Source organism: Macaca thibetana, chromosome 17, assembly GCF_024542745.1.
Source record: "Macaca thibetana thibetana isolate TM-01 chromosome 17, ASM2454274v1, whole genome shotgun sequence".
Lineage (NCBI taxonomy): Eukaryota > Metazoa > Chordata > Mammalia > Primates > Cercopithecidae > Macaca > Macaca thibetana.
In genome coordinates, this window is record NC_065594.1 from 59,276,436 (window position 1) to 59,300,880 (window position 24,445).

Consider the following 24,445-nt stretch of genomic DNA (forward strand, 5'->3'; position numbering starts at 1 on the left):
CAGCACACTTCAGTACCTGATACCTGTCCCAGTTCCAGTCAAAAGAACTTTCTCTCAAAAGTGACTTAAAAACACAGTCCAGTTAGTTCCATGCATTTCTGTCAGCCATGTCACACTTGAGCAGTCCTTGAACAGTTGGGCCTCGAGCACCACATTCTTGCACACTTTCATCACTGTTTTCACAACCTCTTTTCTCCATCCCTTCCCATGGTGCATCCTGAAACCTCTGTCCATTATAAACAAATTCCTTTACATTTTTAACCTCTTCCTTTCCACCGTCTCTTTTCTTTCAGTCTATAAAACATGTTCATGGAGTTCCCTACGTCTTTAGTATCCACCATTCCAGAAAGAAATAAACATTCCTTTACCTAGCAAAGTATAAGCTTCCATACTAAATTTTGCCTTCTTTCCACTGTTTACGTTGAGTTCCCTACATTCAGTCTCCACTTAACTTCCCAGTTACTCCTCATTCTATATCAGTCTGTCTTCTCCTCCCATGAAACTGCATATGGATTTATGAGTTGCTAGATCCTCTCCATCTTGATCTTATTTGACTTCTTACTTGATCAAGCCGTGGTTTGTGACGTTCTCTCCCTTCTTGGCTTTTGTGACACCACCTCACTTAGCTCTTCTTTTCTTCTAGCAATTTTTTTTCATCTGCTTCATGTGTACCTCCTCCTCTAGGTCTTGTAAATATTGGGGGTTCATCAGGATTCTATCCTTAGCCTTCCCTCTTCATGTGCTACATGTGCTCTCTGAGGAATCTCTTCCATATATATGGTTCTCACACCTATGTCTGCAGCCTAAATGACTCTTCTGTGCTTCAGATAGCAGATATCTGCCTACAGGATATTTCCACTTTGATATTCCATAAGGTCAAAATGTCAAAAACGAAATCAACTTCTTCTTTTGTCTTATAAACCTGTTCCCAACCCCATATGTTCAATCTCAGTGTATCACACGGCCATCATCTTTGTTGCTCAGCCCAGAGACTTGGAGTCTCCTAACTGTCCCTTTTATGCCCAATGTTCTCCATGCTTCCAATTTATCCTCCTCACCATCGTAAAAAAGATCATCAAAAACTGCAAATCTAATCATTTTACTATTCCCCATCCTTATCCCTGTCCTCCTCCTCTCCCAACCTCTTTCTCTCAAACTTTCAGACATTTCAGTGGCTCCCCAGCACCTCACAATGAAGTTCAAAGTTCTTACCATGCTCTGAACTTTGTTATTCAGACTCCTGCTTTGATTTCTCCTATTTTCCTTAAAACCGTTTACATTCTAATCACTTCATGATCCTTGCCACTCCTCTGAGTACTTATTTTCATGAATTGATAGTCATGGGAACTTTAAAAATATAAGATATTAGGAAACAGAGTGGATAAAGCAGAAAAGAATAATTATGGAGGGATGGCAAGATGTTTGTCAACACGCTAGCTGCAGAAGTTTACATAGAAAATAGGAGCTGTGTTCAAAAGACCCGCTCTGAACAGATGCTGTACACTGGGTCACAGCAACAAAGACTGACAGAGTTGGGATGGGTCATTGACTTCTTCAGACCACAGCACAGCTCTGGTGCCCTGAAGGTATAGGGTAGAGGTAGGGGGATAATGGGGACTGAGTAACCCCAGCATAGCAGTGCTTTCACAGAGGCCACTATGATTGGAGTGAAGACCATGGTGAAGGGTCCTGATGAGTTTGAAATGGAAGAACATGAGGGGAGTAGTTGAGACCAGATATTCTAGAGGATTACCAGGTATAACTGGGAAAGATAGAGAAAGAGGGGTGATATTCAGGAGTTATGCAGGTGGGGACTAGGTGGCAAATTACATGTCTACTGGGTTGCAAGGAAAACTGAAGCCATCTAATGGGGACTCCCTTAATTCCACTGCCAAATCTAAAAGTAGAATGAACTTTTTTTCCCCCCACCTTGATTGTTTCTATTCCTGTCTAAGGGCAGTTCCTATAACTGTGCTTCAGATTTTTTCTCATCCTATCTTTTTGGCTGCCTTAAACTATCATTATTGCTCACTCTGTCTTTTTATTGACACTCCTTTCTGTAGACATTTAAACATAATTCCCTGGCTTCCTTTTATCCCACCTGACTTTCAAACTACAATCCTATCTCTCTTCTACCCTTAAAAAATCTTCTGAAAAAACTTGCCTATATGCTCTCTCTTTGTCCTTACCTTCCTTTGACTCCCATATTCATCATTAAAAAGCAAGCAGGCAGAGGGAGGTTACAAGATGGCTGAATAGGGACAGCTCCAGTCTACAGTTCCCAGCGTGAGCGACACAGAAGATGGGTGATTTCTGCATTTCCAACTGAGGTACGGGGTTCATCTCACTGGGGCTTGTCAGATAGTGGGTACAGACCACAGAGCAGGGTGGAGCATCACCTCACCCAGGAAGCACGAGGGGTCAGGGAATTCTCTTTCCTAGTCAAAGGAAGCCATGACAGACAGTACCTGGAAAATTGGGACACTCCCACCCTAATAATGTGCTTTTCCAATAGTCTTAGCAAACGGCACACCAGGAGATTATATCCCACGCCTGGCTCAGAGGCCCAGAAGCTTGAACTGGGTGGAGCCCACCGCAGCTCAAGGAGGCCTGCCTGCCTCTGTAGTCTCCACCACTGGGGGCAGGGCATAGCTGAACAAAAGGCAGCAGAAACTTCTGCAGACTTAAATGTCCCTGTCTGACAGCTTTGAAGAGAGTAGTGGTTCTCCCAGCACGGAATTGGAGACCTGAGAATGGACAGATTGCCTCCTCAAGTGGGTCCTGACCCCTGAGTAGCCTAACTGGGAGACACCTCCCAGTAGGTACCGACTGACACCTCATACAGCCAGATGTCCCTCTGAGACAAAGCTTCCAGAGGAAGGATCAGGTAGCAACATTTACTGTTCTGCAATATTTGCTGTTCTGCAGCCTCTGCTGGTGATACCCAGGCAAACAGGGTCTGGAGTGGACCTCCATCAAACTCCAGCAAATCTGCAGCTGAGGGTCCTGACTATTAGAAGGAAAACTAACAAACAGAAATGACATCTACACCAAAACCCCATCATCAAAGACCAAACGTAGATAAACCACAAAGATGGGGAGAAACCAGAGCAGAAAAGCAGAAAATTCTAAAAATCTGAGTGTCTCTTCTCCTCCAAAGGAATGCAGCTCCTTGTCAGCAATGGAACAAAGCTGGACAGAGAATGATTTTAACGACTTGAGAGATGAAGGCTTTAGATAATCAGTAATAACAAACTTCTCCGAGCTAAAGGAGGATGTTTGAACCCATCGCAAATAAGCTAAAAACTTTGAAAAAAGATTAGACGAATGGCTAACTGGAATAAACAGTGTTAGAGAAGACCTTAAATGACCTGACGGAGCTGAAAACCATGGCCTGAGAATTACATGATGCATGTATAAGCTTCAGTAGCTGATTAGATCAAGGGGAAGAAAGGGTATCAGTGATTGAAGATCAAATGAATGAAATGAAGCAAGAAGAGAAGTATAGAGAAAAAAGAGTAAAAAGAAATGAACAAAGCCTCCAACAAATATGGGACTATGTGAAAAGACCAAATCTACGTCTGATTGGTGTACCTGAAAGTGACAGGGAGAATGGAACCTAGTTGGAAAACACTCTTCAGGATATTATCCAGGAGAACTTCCCCAACCTAGTAAGGCAGGCCAACATTCAACTTCAGGAAAAACAGAGAACACCACAAAGATACTCCTTGAGAAGAGCAACTCCAAGACACATAATTGTTAGATTCACCAAAGTTGAAATGAAGGAATAAATGTTAAGGGCAGCCAGAGAGAAAGGTCAGGTTTCCCACAAAGGGAAGCCCATCAGACTAAGAGCGGATCTCTTGGCAGAAACTCTACAAGCCAGACGAGAGTGGGGACCAATATTCAACATTCTTACAGAATGGAATTTTCAACCCAGAATATCATATCCAGTGAAACTTAGCTTCATAAGTGAAGGAGAAATAAAATCCTTTACAGACAAACAAATGCTGAGAGATGTTGTCACCACCAGGCTTGCCTTACAAGAGCTCCTGAAGGAAGCACTAAACATGAAAAGGAACAACTGGTACCAGCCACTGCAAAAACATACCAAACTGTAAAGACCATCGATGCTAGGAAGAAACTGCATCAACTAACAAGCAAAATAACCAGCAAACATCATAATGACAGGATCAAGTTCACACATAACAATATTAACCCTAAATGTAAATGGGCTAAATGTTTCAATTAAAAGACACAGACTGGCAAATTGGATAAAGAGTCAAGACTCATCAGTGTGCCGTATTCGGGAGACCCATCTCATGTGCAGAGACACACATAGGCTCAAAATAAAGGGATGGAGGAAGATCTACCAAGCAAATGGAAAAAAAAAAAAAAAAAAGCAGGGGTTGCAATCCTAGTCTCTGATAAAACAGACTTTAAACCAGCAAAGATCAAAAGAGACAAAGAAGGCCATTACATAATGGTAAAGGGATCAATTCAACAAGAAGAGCTAATTATCTTAAATATATATGCACCCAATACAGGAGCACCCAGATTCATAAAGCAAGTCCTTAGAGACCTACAAAGAGACTTAGACTCCCACACAATAATCAGGGGAGACTTTAACACCCCACTTTCAACATTAGACAGATTAATGAGACAGAAAGTTAACAAGGATGTGAACTCAGCTCTGCACCAAGTGGACCTAATAGACATCTATAGAACTCTCCACCCCAAATCAACAGAATATGTATTATTCTTAGCACCACATCACACTTATTCCAAAATTGACCACATAGTTGGAAGTAAAGCACTCCTCAGCAAATGTACAAGAACAGAAATTATAACAAACTGTCTCTCAGACCACAGTGCAATCAAATTAGAACTCAGGATTAAGAAACTCACTCAAAATCACTCAACTACATGGACACTGAACAACCTGCTCCTGAATGACTACTGGGTACATAATGAAATGAAAGCAGAAATAAAGATGTTCTTTGAAACCAATGAGAACAAAGACACAACATACCAGAATCTCTAGGACACATTTAAAGCTGTGTGTAGAGGGAAATTTATAGCACTAAAAGCCCACAAGAGAAAGCAGGAAAGATCTAAAATTGACACCCTAACTTCACAATTAAAATAACTAGAGAAGCAAGAGCAAACACATTCAAAAGCTAGCAGAAGGCAAGAAATAACTAAGATCAGAGCAGAACTGATGGCGATAGAGACACAAAAAACTCTTCAAAAAATCAATGAATCCAGGAGCTGGTTTTTTGAAAAGATCAACAAAATTGATAGACCACTAGCAAGGCTAATAAAGAAGAAAAGAGAGAAGAACCAAATAGATGCAATAAAACATGGTAAAGGGGATATCACCACTGATCCCACAGAAATACAAACTACCATTAGAGAATACTATAAACACCTCTTCACAAATAAACTAGAAAACCTAGAAGAAATGGATACATTCCTGGACACATACACCCTCCCAAGACTAAACCAGGAAGAAGCTGAATCCCTGAATAGACCAATAACAGGCTCTGAAATTGAGGCAATAATTAATAGCCTACCAACCAAAAAAAGTCCAGGACCAGACAGATTCACAGCCCAATTCTACCAGAGGTACAAAGAGGAGCTGATACCATTCCTTCTGAAACTATTCCAATGAATAGAAAAAGAGGGAATTGTCCCTAACTCATTTTATGAGGCCAGCATCATCCTGATACCAAAGCCTGGCTGAGACACAACCAAAAAAAAGAGAATTTTAGACCAATATCCCTGATGAACATCAGTGTAAAAATCCTCAATAAAATACTGGCAAACTGAATCCAGCAGCACATCAAAAAGCTTATCCACCATAATCAATTTGGCTTCATCCCTGGGATGCAAGGCTGGTTCAGCATATGCAAATCAATAAACGTAATCCAGCATATAAACAGAACCAAAGACAAAAACCACATGATTATCTCAATAGATGCAGAAGAGGCCTTCGACAAAATTCAACAGCCCTTCATGCTAAAAACTCTCAATAAACTAGGTATTGATGGGACAGAATCAAAATAGTAAGAGCTATTTATGACAAACTCACAGCCAGTATCATACTGAATGGGCAAAAGCTGGCAGCATTCCCTTTGAAAACAGGCACAAGACAGGGATGCCCTCTTCACCACTCCTATTCAACATAGTGTTGGAAGTTCTGGCCAGGGCAATCAGGCAGGAGAAAGAAATAAAGCATATTCAGTTAGGAAAAGAGGAAGTCAAATTGTCCCTGTTTGCAGATGACATGATTTCATATTTAGAAAACCCCATCGTCTCAGCCCAAAATCTCCTTAAGTTGATAAGAAACTTCAGCAAAGTCTCAGGATACAAAATTAATGTGCAAACATCACAAGCATTTCTATACACCAATAACAGAAAAACAGAGAGCCAAATCATGAGTGAACTCCCATTCACAATTGCTTCAAAGAGAATAAAATACCTAGGAATCCAACTTATAAGGGACGTGAAGGACCTCTTCAAGGAGAACTACAAACCACTGCTCAATGAAATAAAAGAGGACACAAACAAATGAAAGAACATTCCGTGCTTATGGATAGGAAGAATCAATATCGTGAAAATGGCCATACTGCCCAAGGTAATTTATAGATTCAATGCCATCCTCATCAAGCTACCAATGACTTTCTTCACAGAATTGAAGAAAACTACTTTAAAGTTCATATGCAACCAAAAAAGAGCCTGCATTGCCAAGACAATCCTAAGCCAAAAGAACAAAGCTGGAGGCATCACGCTACCTGACTTCAAACTATGCTACAAGGCTACAGTAACCAAAACAGCATGGTACTGGTACCAAAACAGAGATGTAGACCAATGGAACAGAACAGAGCCCTCAGATATAATACCACACATCTACAACCATCTGATCTTTGACAAACCTGAGAGAAACAAGAAATGGGGAAAGGATTCCCTATTTAATAAATGGTGCTGGGAAAACTGGCTGGCCATATGTAGAAAGCTGAAACTGGATCCCTTCCCTACACCTTATACAAAAAATTAATTCAAGGTAGATTAAAGACTTAAACGTGAGACCTACAACCATAAAAACCCTAGTAGAAAACCTAGGCAATACCATTCAGGACATAGGCATGGGCAAGGACTCCATGTCTAAAACACCAAAAGCAGCAGCAACAAAAGCCATAACTGACAAATGGGATCTAATTAAACTAAAGAGCTTCTGCACAGCAAAAGAAACTACCATCAGAGAGAACAGGCAACCTACAGAATGGGAGAAAATTTTTACAATCTACCCATCTGACAAAGGGCTAATACCCAGAACCTACAAAGAACTCAAACAAATTTACAAGAAAAAAAGCAAACAACCCCATCACAAAGTGGACAAAGGATATGAACAGACATTCTCAAAAGAAGACATTTATGCAGCCAACGGTCACATGAAAAAATGCTCATCATCACTGGCCATCAGATAAATGCAAATCAAAACCACAAGAGATACCATTTCACACCAGTTAGAATGGCAATCATTAAAAAGTCAGGAAACCACAGGTGCTGGAGAGGATGTGAAGAAATAGGAACATTTTTACACTGTTGGTGGGAGTAAACTAGTTCAACCATTTTGGAAGGCAGTGTGGTGATTCCTCAAGGATCTAGAACTAGAAATACCATATGACTCAGCCATCCCATTACTGGGTATATACCCAAAGGATTATAAGTCATGCCACTATAAAGACACATGCACATGTATGTTTATTGTGGCACTATTCACAATCGCAAAGACTTGGAACCAACCCAAATGTCCATCAATGATAGATTGGATTAAGACAATGTGGCACATATACACCATGGAATACTATGCAGCCATAAAAAGGATGAGTTCATGTCCTTTGTAGGGACATGGATGAAGCTGGAAACCATCATTCTGAGCAAACTATCACAAAGACAGAAAACCAAACACTGCATGTTCTCACTCACAGGTAGGAATTGAACCAGGAGAACACTTGGACATAGAGTGGGGATCATCATACACCAGGGCCTATTGTGGGGTGAGGGGAGAGGTGAGGGATAGCATTAGGAGAAATACCTAATGTAAATGATGAGTTAACGGGTGCAGCACACCAACATGGCACATGTATACATATGTAACAAACCTGCACGTTGTGCACATGTACCCTAGAACTTAAAGTATAATAATAATAATAATAATAATAATAAAAGCAAGTAGGCAAAACAAAACAACCACCTTCCAGGGTTACCAATGGCTTCCTTATCCTAAATTCCAAGGTATATTTTATGTTTCGTTGTCTTACTTTGCAATCCTTGATACTGTTTGTCATTCCCTCATTCCTAAAGCCATTTTATTTTATTTTTTTACTTTGACCTCTTTAACTCCCTTTCTTGTTTTCTTCCTACCTTTTTGACTGCCCCTTCTACTTCTCCTTTGCAGAATTAGCCTACACTACCTAGATTAAATGTAGAGCTGCTCATTCTATATTTGATCTCTAGAGAGTCTAATTCTTACCTATCAGTTAAATTTAGATTTCCATATCGATATTTCTCAAATTTTATGTCTTTGTATGCAGCCACACTGGCCTTTCAGCTCTTCAAATGCATCATTTTTAGTCTCCCTATATTTTTGCACAAACTGTTCATTCTATCAAGAATAATACTCCCCACCTAGCAACTCTTTTTCAGTTTTCAGATCTCAACTGAACTTCTTATAAGAAGCCTTTTCTCACATCATCCTAGGTCAGGTTCATTTGCCTTGCACTCCCATAACACTGTCTCTTTCCTTCAGAGCGTTTAATTTACAGTTACGAGTTTTTTCTGTGTCCTCCCGTTTCGGATGATTTCAACCTTCCTGATCTATGGTAAAGGCAGAGAGAGCAAAGCAAACGGTTGTTTTCATCATCATCCACCTTTTTGAGGTAGGTGAGATCTGCCATTTCTTAGTCTAGAGTCTCTTTTAGTTAGCAATACTGGTGGAAGTTTAAAAGAAGCAACATGCATGTGGCACTTACTGGCACTGGTTGCAGTGAAACAATTGGGAGAAATGAGTCTGCAGTGCCTCCAGAAACTCTCAGGTGAGCACACTCAATTTATTCCTTTTCTATATCTCCAATTCTTGCTTTCCCAAGTTCATTCTTATCAGGGAGCACATATGCCTCCAGGGCATTTCTGCATGTCCAATATGTTGCTAGTTAGATGTTATTCTGCCTTTGATTACTTTTTTTCTCTTTTCCAAATTAAATTTTTTGAGATATTTTAAATTCACAAAGATGTAAGCAATAACATACAGAGATCCCATGTGTCCTTTTCCAAATATCCCCCAATAGCGTTGTCATGCAAAACTGTAGTACAATATCACATCCAAAATACTGACAGTGATACAGTCAAGATACAGAATGTTTCCATCACCATAACGATCCCTCATGTCGCCCTTCTACAATCCCACCTACTTCCTTCCCACCCCCACCACCTTCATAACCCCTAGCAACCACAAGTCTGTTTCTCACTTGCATAATTGATTTCTGTATGTTTATCTTTTTTGGTTTTGGAGTTTTTGCTTTTTTTTGAGACAAGGTCTCACTGTGTCGTCCAGGATGGGGTGCAGTGGTGCCATCATGGCTCACTGCAACCTCTGTTTCCTGGACTCAAGCGATCCTCCTACCTCATCCTCCCAAGTAGCTGGGATCACAGGCATGTTCCACCACACCCAGGTAGTTTTTGTAGTTTTTTGGTAGAGGCGGTGTAAGGAACATGGAAGTACTTTGGTCAAGGATAGGCCGAGGTAAATATCCAGAGTGACTCAGCGAGTCTAGAGTGCAGGTGTATAACTTCACTTGTTATCATAGCCACATAGACATAACAGAAAGGAGTTCACCACCATAGCCATAACATAGGGAAGGTTCATCACTTGGCTCTATGCCACTATTGTCAGTGAAAGGTATAATTGCCCTGTTGACACTGTGCAGGCACACTGGCACCCAGAGAAAGAGAGAGAGCCAAAGCTGTCCGTCTTTGCAGACAGATAGAGGGGAGCCAGGACACAGCTTGGCCCGCTCGTGCCCAAAGAGAGAGAGTTTAGCTGCTGACCCCGAAGGCAAGGGAGAGAGAACTGGCTGCACAGCTCTGTGTGGGGGCCGCCTGACTAAGCAGCCGAGACAGGGCGGAGAGAGCTGTTTATGAGAGCTGCTGAATAAAATCATCTTTCACCTGTCTATGGTTCCCCAAGTGTTCTTTCTGCTCATCTACCCACTCCCTTGAACCTCAGCATGGGCTGGAACCTGACCCTGGGCATGACATTTGGCATAGTCATGAAACTGACAGACAGGGTTTCATTATGTTGCTCAGGCTGGTCTTGAACTCCTATACTCAAGCAGTCTGCCCACCTCAGCCTCCCCAAGTGCTGGGATTACAGGCATGAGCCACTGCGCCTGACCTGTATGTTTATCTTTTATTCTGGAAACTTACTGAGCTTGTTTTACATATTGGATTTTGTATGTAAACAATGTTATCTGCAAATAGGGAGTTTTAATGTTTTAACTCTTCCTTTCCAATCTCTATTTTTTCTTTTTGCTTTTTATCACATTAGCTACAATTTCCAACACTATGTTAATTAACAGACGTAAAAGCAGACTTCCCTGCCTTGTTTCCTATCAGAGGGAAGTAATTCAGTCATTCATTATTAATGAACATTAGCGGTAGCTTTTTTGTAGGTGCTTTTTATCAAGATGAAGTAGTTACCCTCTAATTTCTAATTTCCTAAGTTTTGTCATTTCTGTATCACAAACACTGAATTTTGTCAAGTGCTTGTTCTCTGATTGATACAATCATGTGATTTACTTTTATTCAGCCTGATAATACAGTAGTCAATTCTAAAATATTAAACCAGATTTCTATCTCTGGAATAACCCTCATTTGGTCTTTAAAAAGTATTGCTAAATTCTACTTGCTAACATTCTGCTAAGGATTTTCACATCTATATTCATAAGGATATTGGCCTGTAGTTTTCTCACTTGTACTGTCTCTGGTTTTGGCAACAGAATAATTCCAGCTTTACAAAATGAAGTATTCTCTCCTTTTCTATTTTCTGGAAGAGATTGTATAGAATTAGTGTTAATTCTTCTTTAAATATTTGGTAGAATTCTCCAGTAATTCTTCCATCCCCAGACACTCTGATGTTATTAGCATGTAGCATGACCCAGGCGTGGGGATTTTAAAAATCTCCCCAGGTGATTATACTTTGCAGTGTGGGAACCACTACCTTATTGTATAGAGTGAATATGGCTAAGCCTATTATTATTTCATCTGTGCTTACCTTGTCTGCCTTGATTACACCTGTAATCCTAAGGCAGGACCAGGTCAACTTTTTTTTTTTTTTGAGCATGGATTGATTGATCAACTGATTGAATATTAGGCCCTTATGTGCTTATGATTAACCAGTGTTAACAGATAATTACTGTATTGGATTGGAATTTCTCTTTAGGGGGAGATTTAAAATTATAAACTCATCTTCCCTAATGGTTATACGTCCTTCACACTTTTAAAAAACAAAGGTGGGGGGCCGGGCGCGGTGGCTCACGTCTGTAATCCCAGCACTTTGGGAGGCCGAGGCGGGCGGATCACGAGGTCAGGAGATCGAGATCATCCTGGCTAACACCGTGAAACCCCGTCTCTACTAAAAATACAGAAAAATTAGCCGGTTACGGTGGCGGGCGCCTGTAGTTCCAGCTACTGGGGAGGCTGAGGCAGGAGAATGGCGTGAACCTGGGAGGCGGAGCTTGCAGTGAGCTGAGATGACGCCACTGCACTCCAGCCTGGGCGACAGAGTGAGACTCCGTCTCAAACAAACAAACAAACAAACAAACACAAAGGTGGGATGAGAGTTTGATGAGGGCTATATTGGAGACAGAGTACAACATACCAAAATTTGGGGATTCAAATGTGGTAGAGAACATTGGTTTTCAGTATTTTAAAAACGATGGATCCTTTACATCAAATGAAACCTGACATAGAATCCCAATACAAGACCAGAGACTCTGGTAAAATCTTAGGTAGGAACCTTTCCTTCCCTCCCCCAACCCTTCTTAGGGCCATAAAATCTGGAGGCATGCTGTGGTCGACCACAGTTACATCTCCACACAGGAAGGCCCTTTGTACACACACTGGGAAAATTGCCAGGTACAATTGGGCAAGAGTGGTCACAGGTAAGTTATGTAAACATAGCATAGAAAAAATCTTGGAATGTTGACATTAGGTCGCAGGGTATGGTTATGCCCTTATGTGATAACATAAATTGTGCTGCTTTTCCGGCAGGAAAGAAAAAAAGGAGTACCTTAGTACCCACTCAGATTGCTGATCATTACCTCTATTTTGAGGGCTCCCCCAGGAGGAACACGAGAGAGAGACCTTGAACAGATGTGCTCTTGGATGCACCCTTTTCTATGAAGTTTTAATGTCACTTGATGATCAATAAACCTTATCAGTTGGAGAAGCAGTCAAACTGGACTACTTGCTTCCAGGCAGCTTATAACCTAAAACAGAACTTTCACAAATGCAGGATTAAATTTGTCACCCATTTTCCTCTTCCCATCTATGATACCTTACATGGCTCTATTTTGTAAGCATCCCAAATTAAGGATTCTCTCTGCTTCACTGGAGATCTTGACAAAGCAAAAAAGCCCCTTCTTCTTTCCATTAACCAAAATGGTTGTTTAGGATTCTATACGATTTTTAATATATGTAGTCTTCATTTTAGTATGACAAATGAGGGCTCATGATTAATAATCAGATCAGTAATCAAGAATATTTTTTGCCAAGAGTTGCCTTTTTGATTTTTTTGAAATTACCTCAGACATAACCACTGTTAAGTGCCAGTCTCCTTCCTAACATTCCTTAATTTCTGTTAAGTTGATAAAAAATGTAAAATTGGAACATTATTCAACTACTTTGACAATTTCTAACTCCAACATTATAAACATATAATTTTTAAGTATTTCTTAACATTTCCAATTTGAAAATACAGGAAATTTTTCAAGTCTGAAGTCACAGATAATAACCTTCAGAAACTGGTTTGAAATGTCCTTGACATTATGAATATTTACCTGTATTTCCAGACAGATTTGGTTTATATATCTCTGGGATAAACAAAAAACATTTTAACATTAAAAGTTAAAAGTTATAAAGATTATCTCCCATATCTTTCAATAGATACTCATGATGAGACTATCAAAGTTTTCTTGACAATTTATAAAACATCTGTAGTTTCAAGAAAAAAAAATCTGCTATGGTATACAAAATCCTGGCAATTATATATTGTGTAAAATATCCATAATAGTGTCACTACTACAGCAGAGCTTAACCACTGTATTAGGCATAATTTGGTTTCTGTTATGAATATGGAATAAATTCAGTAAGTTCTAACACATTTCAGAAAAAATAACATGCTGTTAACAAAGCAAAATTATTGCTTAGGTATTTATACATATCTGCTTTGTAAAAGAAAATGCAAAATGTATCACGAGTTTTAAAAACTATATAAATTGACCATGAAGTTCTGAGAATATATCATGAATAATCAAAGGCATGATGTTCACAGCATTGTTCATACTAAAAAGTGGAGAGGTTAAGTTCCCAAAATGAGAACTGATTCATTACATTGATTCATCTTCAAATAATGGAGGAACCATTAAAAATAGTATCAATATCATAAGGGAAAAAAGGTTACAAGGCAGAAATTATTTAATTCCAGTTTTAAAATGTCTGGAGATCATTTATAAATGACAGGCTATCATATTACCTCCACACTTTTAAAAATGTTTAGCTTCTCCACAATATTACATGATTAAAAAGAAGATTAAAGGACAAATTCATTCATTGTGCAGAAATACTTTTCAGATAAGTGAAGGCTGACAACATGCTTAATCTGCAACTACTCCACGGGGGCTGGTTTGTATATACACACAAACATGTAACTTTTAAAAATAATTGTACCATTATTAACCAAAGTCCTGTACTTCACTACATCTCTTTTAACTAGACTTTTATCAAATTTGTGATCTGTAGATGAGAATGTATTTTCTTGCAGCAGCAGTGTCACGTTACCATGTCACAGATGACAGAAAATACATATGTGATGAAAATCGAAATAATTCATCATTCAATAAACTATATAATATGAAATGAACATGCTGAATGATGGAAAAGCAGGCCAAATCAGATCGGGGGAAAAATGGTCCAGATGAACTGTGGAAATTACAGAAGTTCTGAAAACTTTCAACAGCTTTGCAAATTGACATTATAAGCACTTTGTGTCTAATTGCACTTCAGGAACTATGGTATTCCTTCTTTAACATCAGAATAGTATTTTTACACTTATCACTTACAATAAGGAGAATTTTTTGGCTGCCAAGCGGAATAGGAAAAACTTCCAAGCAGTAAAGGAGTCAGGAACTGGGGGAAGGGTCATGAGGATTTGTGTATGTGTGAAAGGAGGAGACATTAAGCCAGTGACATATTGGTGCCAAAATTGACTTAATACAACTTAAAATGGAGGGTAAAGAGGGGAAGAGGAAATGTGAAGTCATTTCTTTGTATAAACATTCTCAGAATTCTCAATAATGTAATGCCTAATGAATGCAATTTTTTTCCAGTATAAATTAATATAACTGATGCAAGATGTAGGACAATTTTAAAACATTAACTGTTTTTAGTAAGACTTTTATTTTAAAAATTTTCAAAATATAAAAATAATAAATATGGATTTAACAAAACATAATTCAACTATAAATAATAAAAATGTTGACAACCCCACATAAACATTTAATACTATAAACATTCTAAGCATACAAGAGTAGTTTTCTAGTTCAAGTTTTATCTTTTTTCAGTTCAAGTTGTATTATCACTTTAAAAAAATAAACAAAAAAGCTGCTACAGCTTAACCAATTGCTTTCGCTCCACTCAAAGAGCAGGGAAATTTTTTCCCCATGCCAACACACATTCATGAAATGGGATACTTATGGGCACAGGTATTTAAAACTGGAACAATCCAGTCTCCAAACAAGAAGACTCCTTTGGTGTTTTTCAATTCAACAGTCCACAGAAACTGAGTTAAAATAAACCACTTATTAGAAGAAATCTTGTGCCAGACAATATGTTCTGAAGTAGCATCACACCCAAAACAGGTTTAACCTTCTGAGAATGAAAAGCAGGCATCCATGAATGCTTTGATGATACTTAAAACATTCTATCATGTGAACATTCATTAAGGTGCTGGAAGGAAATCTTGGGGACAAAACAAAAAAATCGACACATCAATGCAAAAACCTACAATGCAATAATACATCTCTTTATAACTCACCAAATGTTCTATGAATATTTAAGAATCACTATGCCTCCTCTTGAGTGATGGATATGGGAATTTAAAGCAAAGCAGGATTATGTATTTTAGTATTAGAAAAGTTTTTCATTTGAAATAAGGGAAAAACAGCCATGCTGAATGAGTTTTTGGATTCTAGCCAAATTAACTGCCTTCCTCTTAACAAAACAATTTTCTTTTTGGGAAGCTGGGCACAAGTAAATGTAAGGTCATTCTGCATCATATTCTTAAATTACAAAGTGTTTCTAATGGGCTGAGCTCTTTATCCACACATCAGAGACCACTTTTATAATTATGCTGCTGCTACATTATCAAAAATCACAAGCAATCAGATTAAAACCTAGCAGAGTCTGAACAACGGGTTCAAAAATGATATTGAAAGGTTTTATAGCACCAATGACTTTTTCCTAAGACACTTGAGGGGCCTGTATCATTTTAAAGTATGATTTATCTTGTAAACAAGACCAAAAATATTCAGTTGATCTGTATTTTGAGCATAAATATTTATAAACTCTATTTTTAAAAAAACAAATATAGCATGACTAGAGCAGCTTAATAGTGTAAAATCTAAGTATATTGAAAAATATAAAGATATATAAAAGGCTTTCATTATGCAATCATGCAGAGGAAACTGCTTCATTCAATTACACAAAAGTGATTCTGTACAGTTATCTACAATAGCTCCATGAGAATCCTACTTAGGAAAATAATGAAAACCTTATCTTTAATTAATCAACATATGGGGATTTAAAATATGTAACTGACTAGATCTCACAGCAATTTTCAAAAAGCGCAGTGATCTTCGTGAGAGTTAAGTCATCTTGACTTCTGATTCTCAACGGTATCTTCAATTTTGTTTTGCTTTGTTTTTAATTTTAAAAGCAAAAATGAAAAACCAAACCCAACCAAACAAAACCACCAGGATGACAAAGCTACAGGTAGTGGCATGTGGTCCATATCCATTAAGCAATCAACACTGTTAACACCAAGTATAGTGTCTTCAGACAATAGTCTTTACCCTAGCAGTAAGCCACTGTAGTAGGGCAGAAAATTCTTTGTTCAAAATTAAAAATACTCAACTATTTTGGGAAAATATTAATGAACACCCTGTGGCTAGTTTGCAAATGTGAACCAAAAGTCTTAACAATTTAAAAAAAAAAAAAAGTGCCTTGTAAGCTACCAGGTCCTTAAAATATTAGAAGACTTTCTAAATGATGTATTTTCTTTAACCAAGCCTAGAATTAACCATGCTGTGTCCAACCAATGTGGATCAAAACAGATAATTTACATTATGACTGATGTGTTTATTACATTCTTTTTATTTTTCATGACAAATGCAATGCATACTCAAGGGGAAAAAAAATTTGCAGAATATTCAGCTTTGCACCAAAAAAAAAAAAAAAAAAAAAAAAAAAAAGGTGATGAGGGTGAATAAAAATCAGTGTAAATTGCACTTTTCTAATATAGCTACTACCAAGTATAGCTTCCAACTTTTTAAATGCCTCCTGAGAATCTATGAAGGAATACTCAGAAACTAAGTGAAAACATTTCTTATGGTGCCCATTATAGAAAGGATATTGTGGGTACATATTTAGGATGAGATTTAATCATATTCTTTATAAGTAATTCCAAGCCATATTAAGCCATACTGCTTATAAATAATTTGGACATACACTTCTTAAAATGGGTAAAAACTAGTCTTTACCAATTTTAGGCACACGACACTATTTCCTCTTGCTTTAAAGGTCGTCTTTGATGTCTTGATTGAAAAGTCCAAAAAATGTGAAAAAATTATGTTAAGACATACAATAAGTTTTAAAAGACTTGTAATCTACAGATTATCATTTGTCACTTGGAAGAAAATTATTTTCTTTGTTGGCTTTGAAGAGTTAAGAATTTTTAAAAAAATATTTGGGTAAATGACCTTGGCAACATCATCAGAAAGTATAGTCAGAAGAAATGCACAAGCTATTACAGTACATAAAAAAGTACTTTATCATCTATTCAAAATTATTTTAAGTGGCTATCCTACTCCCAGAAATACATCTTAAGATCCCCCCAAAATTAAAACCAAACTCATGTTTAACTTTTTAATTCATTTTCATTTTAAATTGTTCATGCTAATGAACACAGTAGTATATGGCTTTACAGATTTCCTAGACACAATCCTCAATTTGGCTCAGACTGAATATACGTCATCCAAGAGAACTTTTTCATTCCTTCTTAAGGTGTTTAAAAAATAAATGGCTATAAAGTACGGGGAGAAAACATTTAAGAATAAGGTCAGAGCACACATTCAGATACACTTTGAACTCAGATGTACTCTTAGAGAACTGTAGAGATAAAATGCTAATTATAGTACATGTAAACATCTGTTCAAATTGATAAAGAGTGAACATAAAATAATAGGATGATATTATTGTAACAGTCGTCTCCAGACAGGAACTGGTCTTGCTCTTGCAGTCACAAAGCTAAGGGAATTCAGGCAATGATGATCTCTCTCTGCTGGAAAAAGAGAAGACTATTAAAAAAAACTTTGAAAATAGCAAATAAATCTAAAACTTGAATCACATCATAAATTGACCTCCAACTTTTCTAAACATTAAAAAAATCTATTTGAGAAAGAAATCAAAATCAAAGTTGCAGGAAAATTACACAAAGCTTTGGGCTAAAATGATTTTAACAAAACCTCTCTGCATCATGCTTCCTTCAAACATTAGGCTGCAAAAAATCACAGCATACAACATATCTATGGTCTAAAATTTTCATTAGAAAAACTAGTAACTGACATGGAAAATTTTCACAGAGATGTGGGTAGGCAAAGAAATTTTAAGAAATCATGAACAAATTCCAAGACTTTGTAAATAAAAATGAAAACAGAAACAATTTTCTTAAGGTTTCTCAAAGATGTCAAAGTAATTGCAAGATACATCTAATTTCCTTAAACTCCATATGATAATCACTTCATTTGTTAATCACATTATATGAAGTAAAAGTATACTAAGCACAAAGGCCCACAGTAAAAATAAAAGGAATACATGGAAATCAGACAGTGCCTGGTATATAAGGAGAGGCTTACTTTGGATGATGGGAAAATGAGTAGATGGATGAAATAAACAGTGAGGGAGGAATTTAGGAAGTAGCAAATATAAAAAGTAGATACAAAAAAAAGTAGAATTTTAAAATGCTTTTAATTACATTAAGTAACAAGCACATAATATGGATAAACGGCAAGAAAGTTAGGTGTTTTTCTACTACGCAAGTTTGATGTTTTTCATTAGCAATTATTGGGAATGGCAGTCATGTTTACCAGTTTCTTTCCTAGGATTTTTAGGTAGCAATTTTGGAAGATTATCTGTTGTCATCTGATAGGTATATAATGATCAGAAAGGAAAAATTTAAAAACTGCTCTTCTCTAAAGTCCTGTATACATACCTTTGAGCAACTAGGCAGTTCAAGAAGTTAACAGGAACAAGGTAGTTCCTGAAATCTGGGAAAAGGAAATTTTCTTCTTGTCTTACAAATATTGTACACTAGTAATTTAATTATGCATTAAATTTTCATTTGTAATTTATAGTATTTTATAAGAACTAGAAAAGCCCCGAGAGAAAGACCAAAAAGTTAACTAAGCCAGAATTTCACGCAGGAAATTTTTGTTTTAAAAGGCTAATACAGACTTTTGTAAGTGGGGCGGGGTGTGTGTGTCTGTGTGTGTGTGTGTTGGGTGGAGCTTACAAAATTTATATAAATTCTAGAAGAACTAAAACTAGTTTTCTATCATTAGTCTACATTGTAAGGGGGAAAAGAGAAAAAACATTGATAAAGTTTGCTTCATACTCTAAAATAGCCAGTGATATTTCAACATACCAAATAAGCAACTGTTGCTTCCTTTTTGAACCCTTATAGGCAACGGTTAGTGTTCCAAGTAAGAGTGGATAGAGTCCCCCAAAATCAGTTCTAGTAAGAAGACATTTCTTTCCATTAAACTTAGCCACACTTTCTACAGGAAATCAGCTAAAACAGTGAAGTCCTGTCTTTAAACTATTAGTTGTCATACTTAATCAAATCACAATAAAACAAAAGCTATGGAATATTCTCCCATTCCTGCAACATGTTTTCATCGAATGCTTGGGTATCAGTTAAATATAAAATTTAATTTGATATGTTACAATTATCCAGTAACATTTAAAACAACAATGCTTAAGTAGAGACACAAAATATTGCGTGAAATATGTAAAACGACAACTCAACCATCCCTTGAAATAATCCTAATCAATCTTTTAACCAGTAATACACAATGTTCCTCAATTTTTTCCTGTAGGAAGAGGTGACCTACATTGCTGTCCTCAATCCTTTTCCAACTCCCAACTCAGCCTGCAGCCCAGGTCTGTACTAAAGCAAAATAATCCGTTAGGAGAGCTGCAGAATTAAAAATGTGTTTCTAGTTTTAGGTAGCATATATATATATATATATATATATTTTTTTTTTTTTTTTTTTAAAGAATAAACTGAGATGGAAAGGAGAATTTAAATCCATACTGGTGAGAGAACTGACTGTATCTGCATTACTAGCAAGTACTTCTACTTTAAAACTCTGAATTTAGACAGAAAATGAAAAGTTACAATTGGGAAAAGGAAGTGCTAGTGAATACAGAAGTTCATCTCTATTTTATAGGCTGAAAGTGATTTGTGCTGGCAAATGCAAGCATGTAGGAACACTATACACAAAATTGTACCAAGAGGCATCATATAAATTATCATAACCAAATCCAAGTTGTTTCCAATGATAAAATGATAGAAAACAACAACGACAACAGGGAGAAATGGCTTATATTAAATTGTTTTGTATCAAACACTAATATAGTACCAGGGAAACTACAGATGTAAAAGGGACCTTAGAGATCATCTAGTCCAACTCTTTTTACTTTACAGACAAGGAAACCACCCTGGATAAGGCAAGAGACTTGCCTAAGGCCACAGAGTTAAGTTGCAGAACTGGGACCAAAAGCTAAATCTCTTATAAACCTTGTCTAGTATTCTAAACTAGGTCACCTTTGGATATAAAAATTAGTGGGATGGACTAGACTGGTGACTCTTAGCATTTCTAATCATACACACTGACAGAAACGAAAAGTGTATTTTACCTCTGAAACAGACTACAACATTTATTACCCCAAAATATTAATGCCTTACTAAATGTTCTGGAAACTCCACTAAGTCTACATATGTGTATACCTCCATCAGTACTTGTTACCCCACCAGTGACAAACTTGAACTGTATCAACTGCTTAGCAAAATGCTCCCAGTGACTCAGGATATCTTCAAGAGATTTTTGGAAAATTGATAAGAATTAACAAGGGAGGTATCTGTCACTCTATGATTGGATATTTAAATATGCATTCATTCATTCATTAATTCATCCAACAAACATTTGAGTGCCCACTATAAGCCTGGCTTTGTGATAAGCACTAGAGATAAAATGATGAATAAGACATGGTCCACCTTCCTAGAGGAGCTTGTAATCTAGTGGGGAAGACAGACATAAACCAGATAAATTATATTACAATGTAAGTACTGTAACAGAGATATGAACAAAGTGCTGTATTAAAAGGGAGGGTATAAGTATGAACTGGCGAATGACCAAGTAGAATGTCTACTACTTTTGTGCGTACCTTTGAGGCAAGAACTACCATATTTACTATAAACACAATCTCATGTTCCACTCCATCAATAATTAGGAAAGCAGCAACAACACAGAGTTTAAAAAAAAAAAAAAAAAAAAAAAAAGTTGGCACTGAAATCAGAATACTTGAATTCAAATCTATTTTCATCCACTAGCTATGACTGGGCAAATCATTCCATCTCTATTAGCCTAAGTTTCCTTATCTATAAAATGGAAATTAACAATTCCTTCCTAAGTTTTAAATAAGAACATATGAAAGTACATGTAGAGTACTAGTATTTATAAACAAGTAAAATATTCAGTAGCAACTTAATACTAAGTAATATTTATAATTAAAATCATATTAATACTATGATAATATAACTGTAAACCTAATTAATGTTCGTAAGATTTAATCTCCATTCTTTGGGACCACACTGAAACATATTTGTCTTCTGATTCATTAAAAGCAACATGGCTTAAAATATTTTAAGTTCTAGGTTACTTGGAAATTTTAGGCTAGGAAAACAGATTAGCTATTCATGGACTGAAATAAACAGAATATGTATTTTCAGTTACATTATAAGGGAATTTTTAAATTTTTGAAATATCAGGCTAAAACATACTAATCAAATTATAAAGCCAAAAATCAGCATGGAGATTTAACTGGCCTTTGAAAGATTTACTTTCTTTATAATACCTGTTTGGTGTAAAGAGAAGAAACGTGAGCCTCTGCCAATTTGGCACCTTTCACGACTACTAAAAAGAAAAGAAAACAAACTTACCTAATGAATCAGAATAGCACATAGTCAACATACAAGAGACTACATAAAAATAGATCTTTGATTTAAATATATAAGTAAAAATAGTGACTTTTTCAGCAAAGTCACTATTTTGACAACTGAAATCTGATTTTGAAATTTTAAATATAAACGTATACACGAATTGCAAGGCAAAGCATTTCTATGAAATAGTGTTACCATCAAGAAAATACACACAACTTCAACCCCAATTAGTGGGGTATGGGGAAGAAGAAAAAGAACAGCATCCTTAAGTTACTCCACTGGCAGAAGACTATGGTGGTGGTGGAACAACAGCTTTTGATTGTGAGGACCCCAATATGGAAGAAAGTAATTTTTTAAATGTGATTTTTTTAATATTATCACTATCATCTTAAGAGAGGCAGAAACACTTGCAATCGAAATGAATTTTAAAATATAAATATGTAATCTCCCACCCCCATTCTATAAAGAATGCATTCATTTCCTGGAAACTGCTGTATCAACTTGCAATGATGATGTTCACTTGCAAAAGAAATCCACTTAAAAAAATCACAGTATTGTTGCAAACGTCAAAGATTTTTATACAAGTATAGGAAGTACACACTTAAAATATCAGACTGGAACACTTACCAAACAGTGTTTTCCTAAAGTAGTATCTATAGTACATTTCTTTATTCATTTATCTTCAAATGGTCAAGTTTTCTTTCATACATCCAAAATGTAATGTGATGTTTTCTTATTCACCAAATGTTAGCTCTACTTGTAGTCTGGTTCCAAACTAATCAGCCTGCTTTTAAATTTTAAGACATTTGTTGAAAATTTATAGGATCAAACCAAACTCAAGTGGTATAATTTTTAAACATTGGATTGTACATTATTGTAAGGGTACCAGTAACCATTATTATTAAGAATAAATTAGTGATTATAGCTCCTTTTGTGATAATTGGGGGGAAGGGTAGATCACCATCTGGAATGGTCTATTTTAAGTTTTTTCTTTTGTTTTTTCTTTTCTTTTCTTTTTTTAAATCAAGGAACATTGTCTTGGCTTTTTTTTTTTTTTTTTTTTTTTTTTTTTTTTGTCATTGCTTTTTTCTTTTCTTTTCTTTTTTTTTTTTTTTAAGAGACCATTCCACTTTATTATAACATCCGGATGCATAAGGACTCATGTAAAGCAGTCATACACCATTATCATTAAAACCCATATGGTAAAATACATACACAGTCCAACAAAAGGCTAATACATAGTAAAGCCTAAGCATACTACTATGTAATATTATAATACATAACTTGGAGACTTTAGTTAGAGTACTATGTTATCTATTCAGTTTTGAAAACATTCATTAAGATTTTAAATGCAAATTCATTCCTTATTTGGAATAAAACAAAATCCTCTAAGTTATAACAAGTATTGGTCATAAGTTTTCAGACCTATTCATTAAATTACAAAGAACCCAAAGAATTCTGTAATGTCCAGTAGAAGTATGTAATAAAAACATTGCATATGTTTCTAGTGTGATGTCTTTAGCAATTGTTTACTGAAATAAAATGCAAACATCAATCTTTCAAAATACAAGATCAGAAGGTAGTTTTCTTCTTTTTTGTCTATTTGTGAAATCCATCTTCATCACATTTTACCAAAAATTGTTTTTACAAATATGTAAAAGTACATTAGATAATACTAATGAAACACAGGTAGAGTTCTAGCATATGTAGATCAATGATCAGTCAAATCATCTTCTCCAAGAACGAGATTCATTGTCCTCTTCTTCTTCATCATCATCTTGAAGTAATGAGTCATCCACCAAAGACTCTTCCTGAAACTTTAGGTTAAAATGTATTTAGGAATTTACCCAAAAAAAAAAGAAAAGAAAAAAAAGGTGACACTTTTAAATACTGATCTCTCTCAACAGAGTTGAATACAAAAGGCATTTTTATAGCTAGAACATTCACAAAACAAGGAAAAGCGACATTTAACCACTCGATGGTTTCTCTATATGATCTATTCTATTGCTTGCATGAAACACACTAAACAAATTATCAAATTAAGCCTTTGTACATGCCATTTTTTCCTGCCTCTCTTTAGCAAATTACGCCATCTTCTGTAACTTTAAAATATTGGTCAAACTTTTTTAAAAAAGAAAACAGTAAGTTTTCTCTAATTTACCCTCCTAACCTTGAATACTAAAATCAACCAATGACTTGTATAAAATTCTACCAGGATTTATATTTATATTTATTTTCTGCTGTATGCAACAAACATTTTCTAATATTGCATTCCTTTCTTTTCCCCATTCCCTTCATAAACACTTCTCAGACTGCTATTTCAAACTTTTCAAAATACCTAATACCAGGAGCTCTCCTGCTTTTCTCCCCATTCAATTCAAACTCATGGAAGGACAAAGGTATAATCTAAAATATAAAATGACAAATCATGTATATGAGTTTCAAAATATACATTTTTATTCTTGCATTTGACTATGGATATGTATAACAGCCTTGAAATGCTCTTCAAACAAAATGAAGTGCCACTATGAAGGTAAAACATGGAATCATTTAGTTTCCCCACCTTACCTTTATTTCTTAAGTTAAACTTTCTCCTAAAGT

General features: G+C 36.2%; 1 protein-coding gene across 14 annotated transcripts in view; it reads right to left on the reverse strand.

The window, feature by feature from the left end:
* Nucleotides 1–14,723: 14,723 nt before the first annotated feature.
* RBM26 (RNA binding motif protein 26) overlaps nt 14,724–24,445 on the reverse strand; it is a 95,112-nt gene continuing 85,390 nt past the window's right edge. For 12 of the 14 annotated variants that reach the window (XM_050766645.1, XM_050766644.1, XM_050766638.1 and 9 more), the window contains one exon: nt 22,005–23,661. In XM_050766645.1, coding sequence (XP_050622602.1) covers nt 23,572–23,661 — 90 coding nt within the window. In that variant the 3' untranslated portion in view covers nt 22,005–23,571. Of the gene's footprint in view, nt 17,903–22,004; nt 23,662–24,445 lie in introns of those variants that run through there. The other 2 variants (XM_050766640.1, XM_050766639.1) reach the window with 2 other exon arrangements.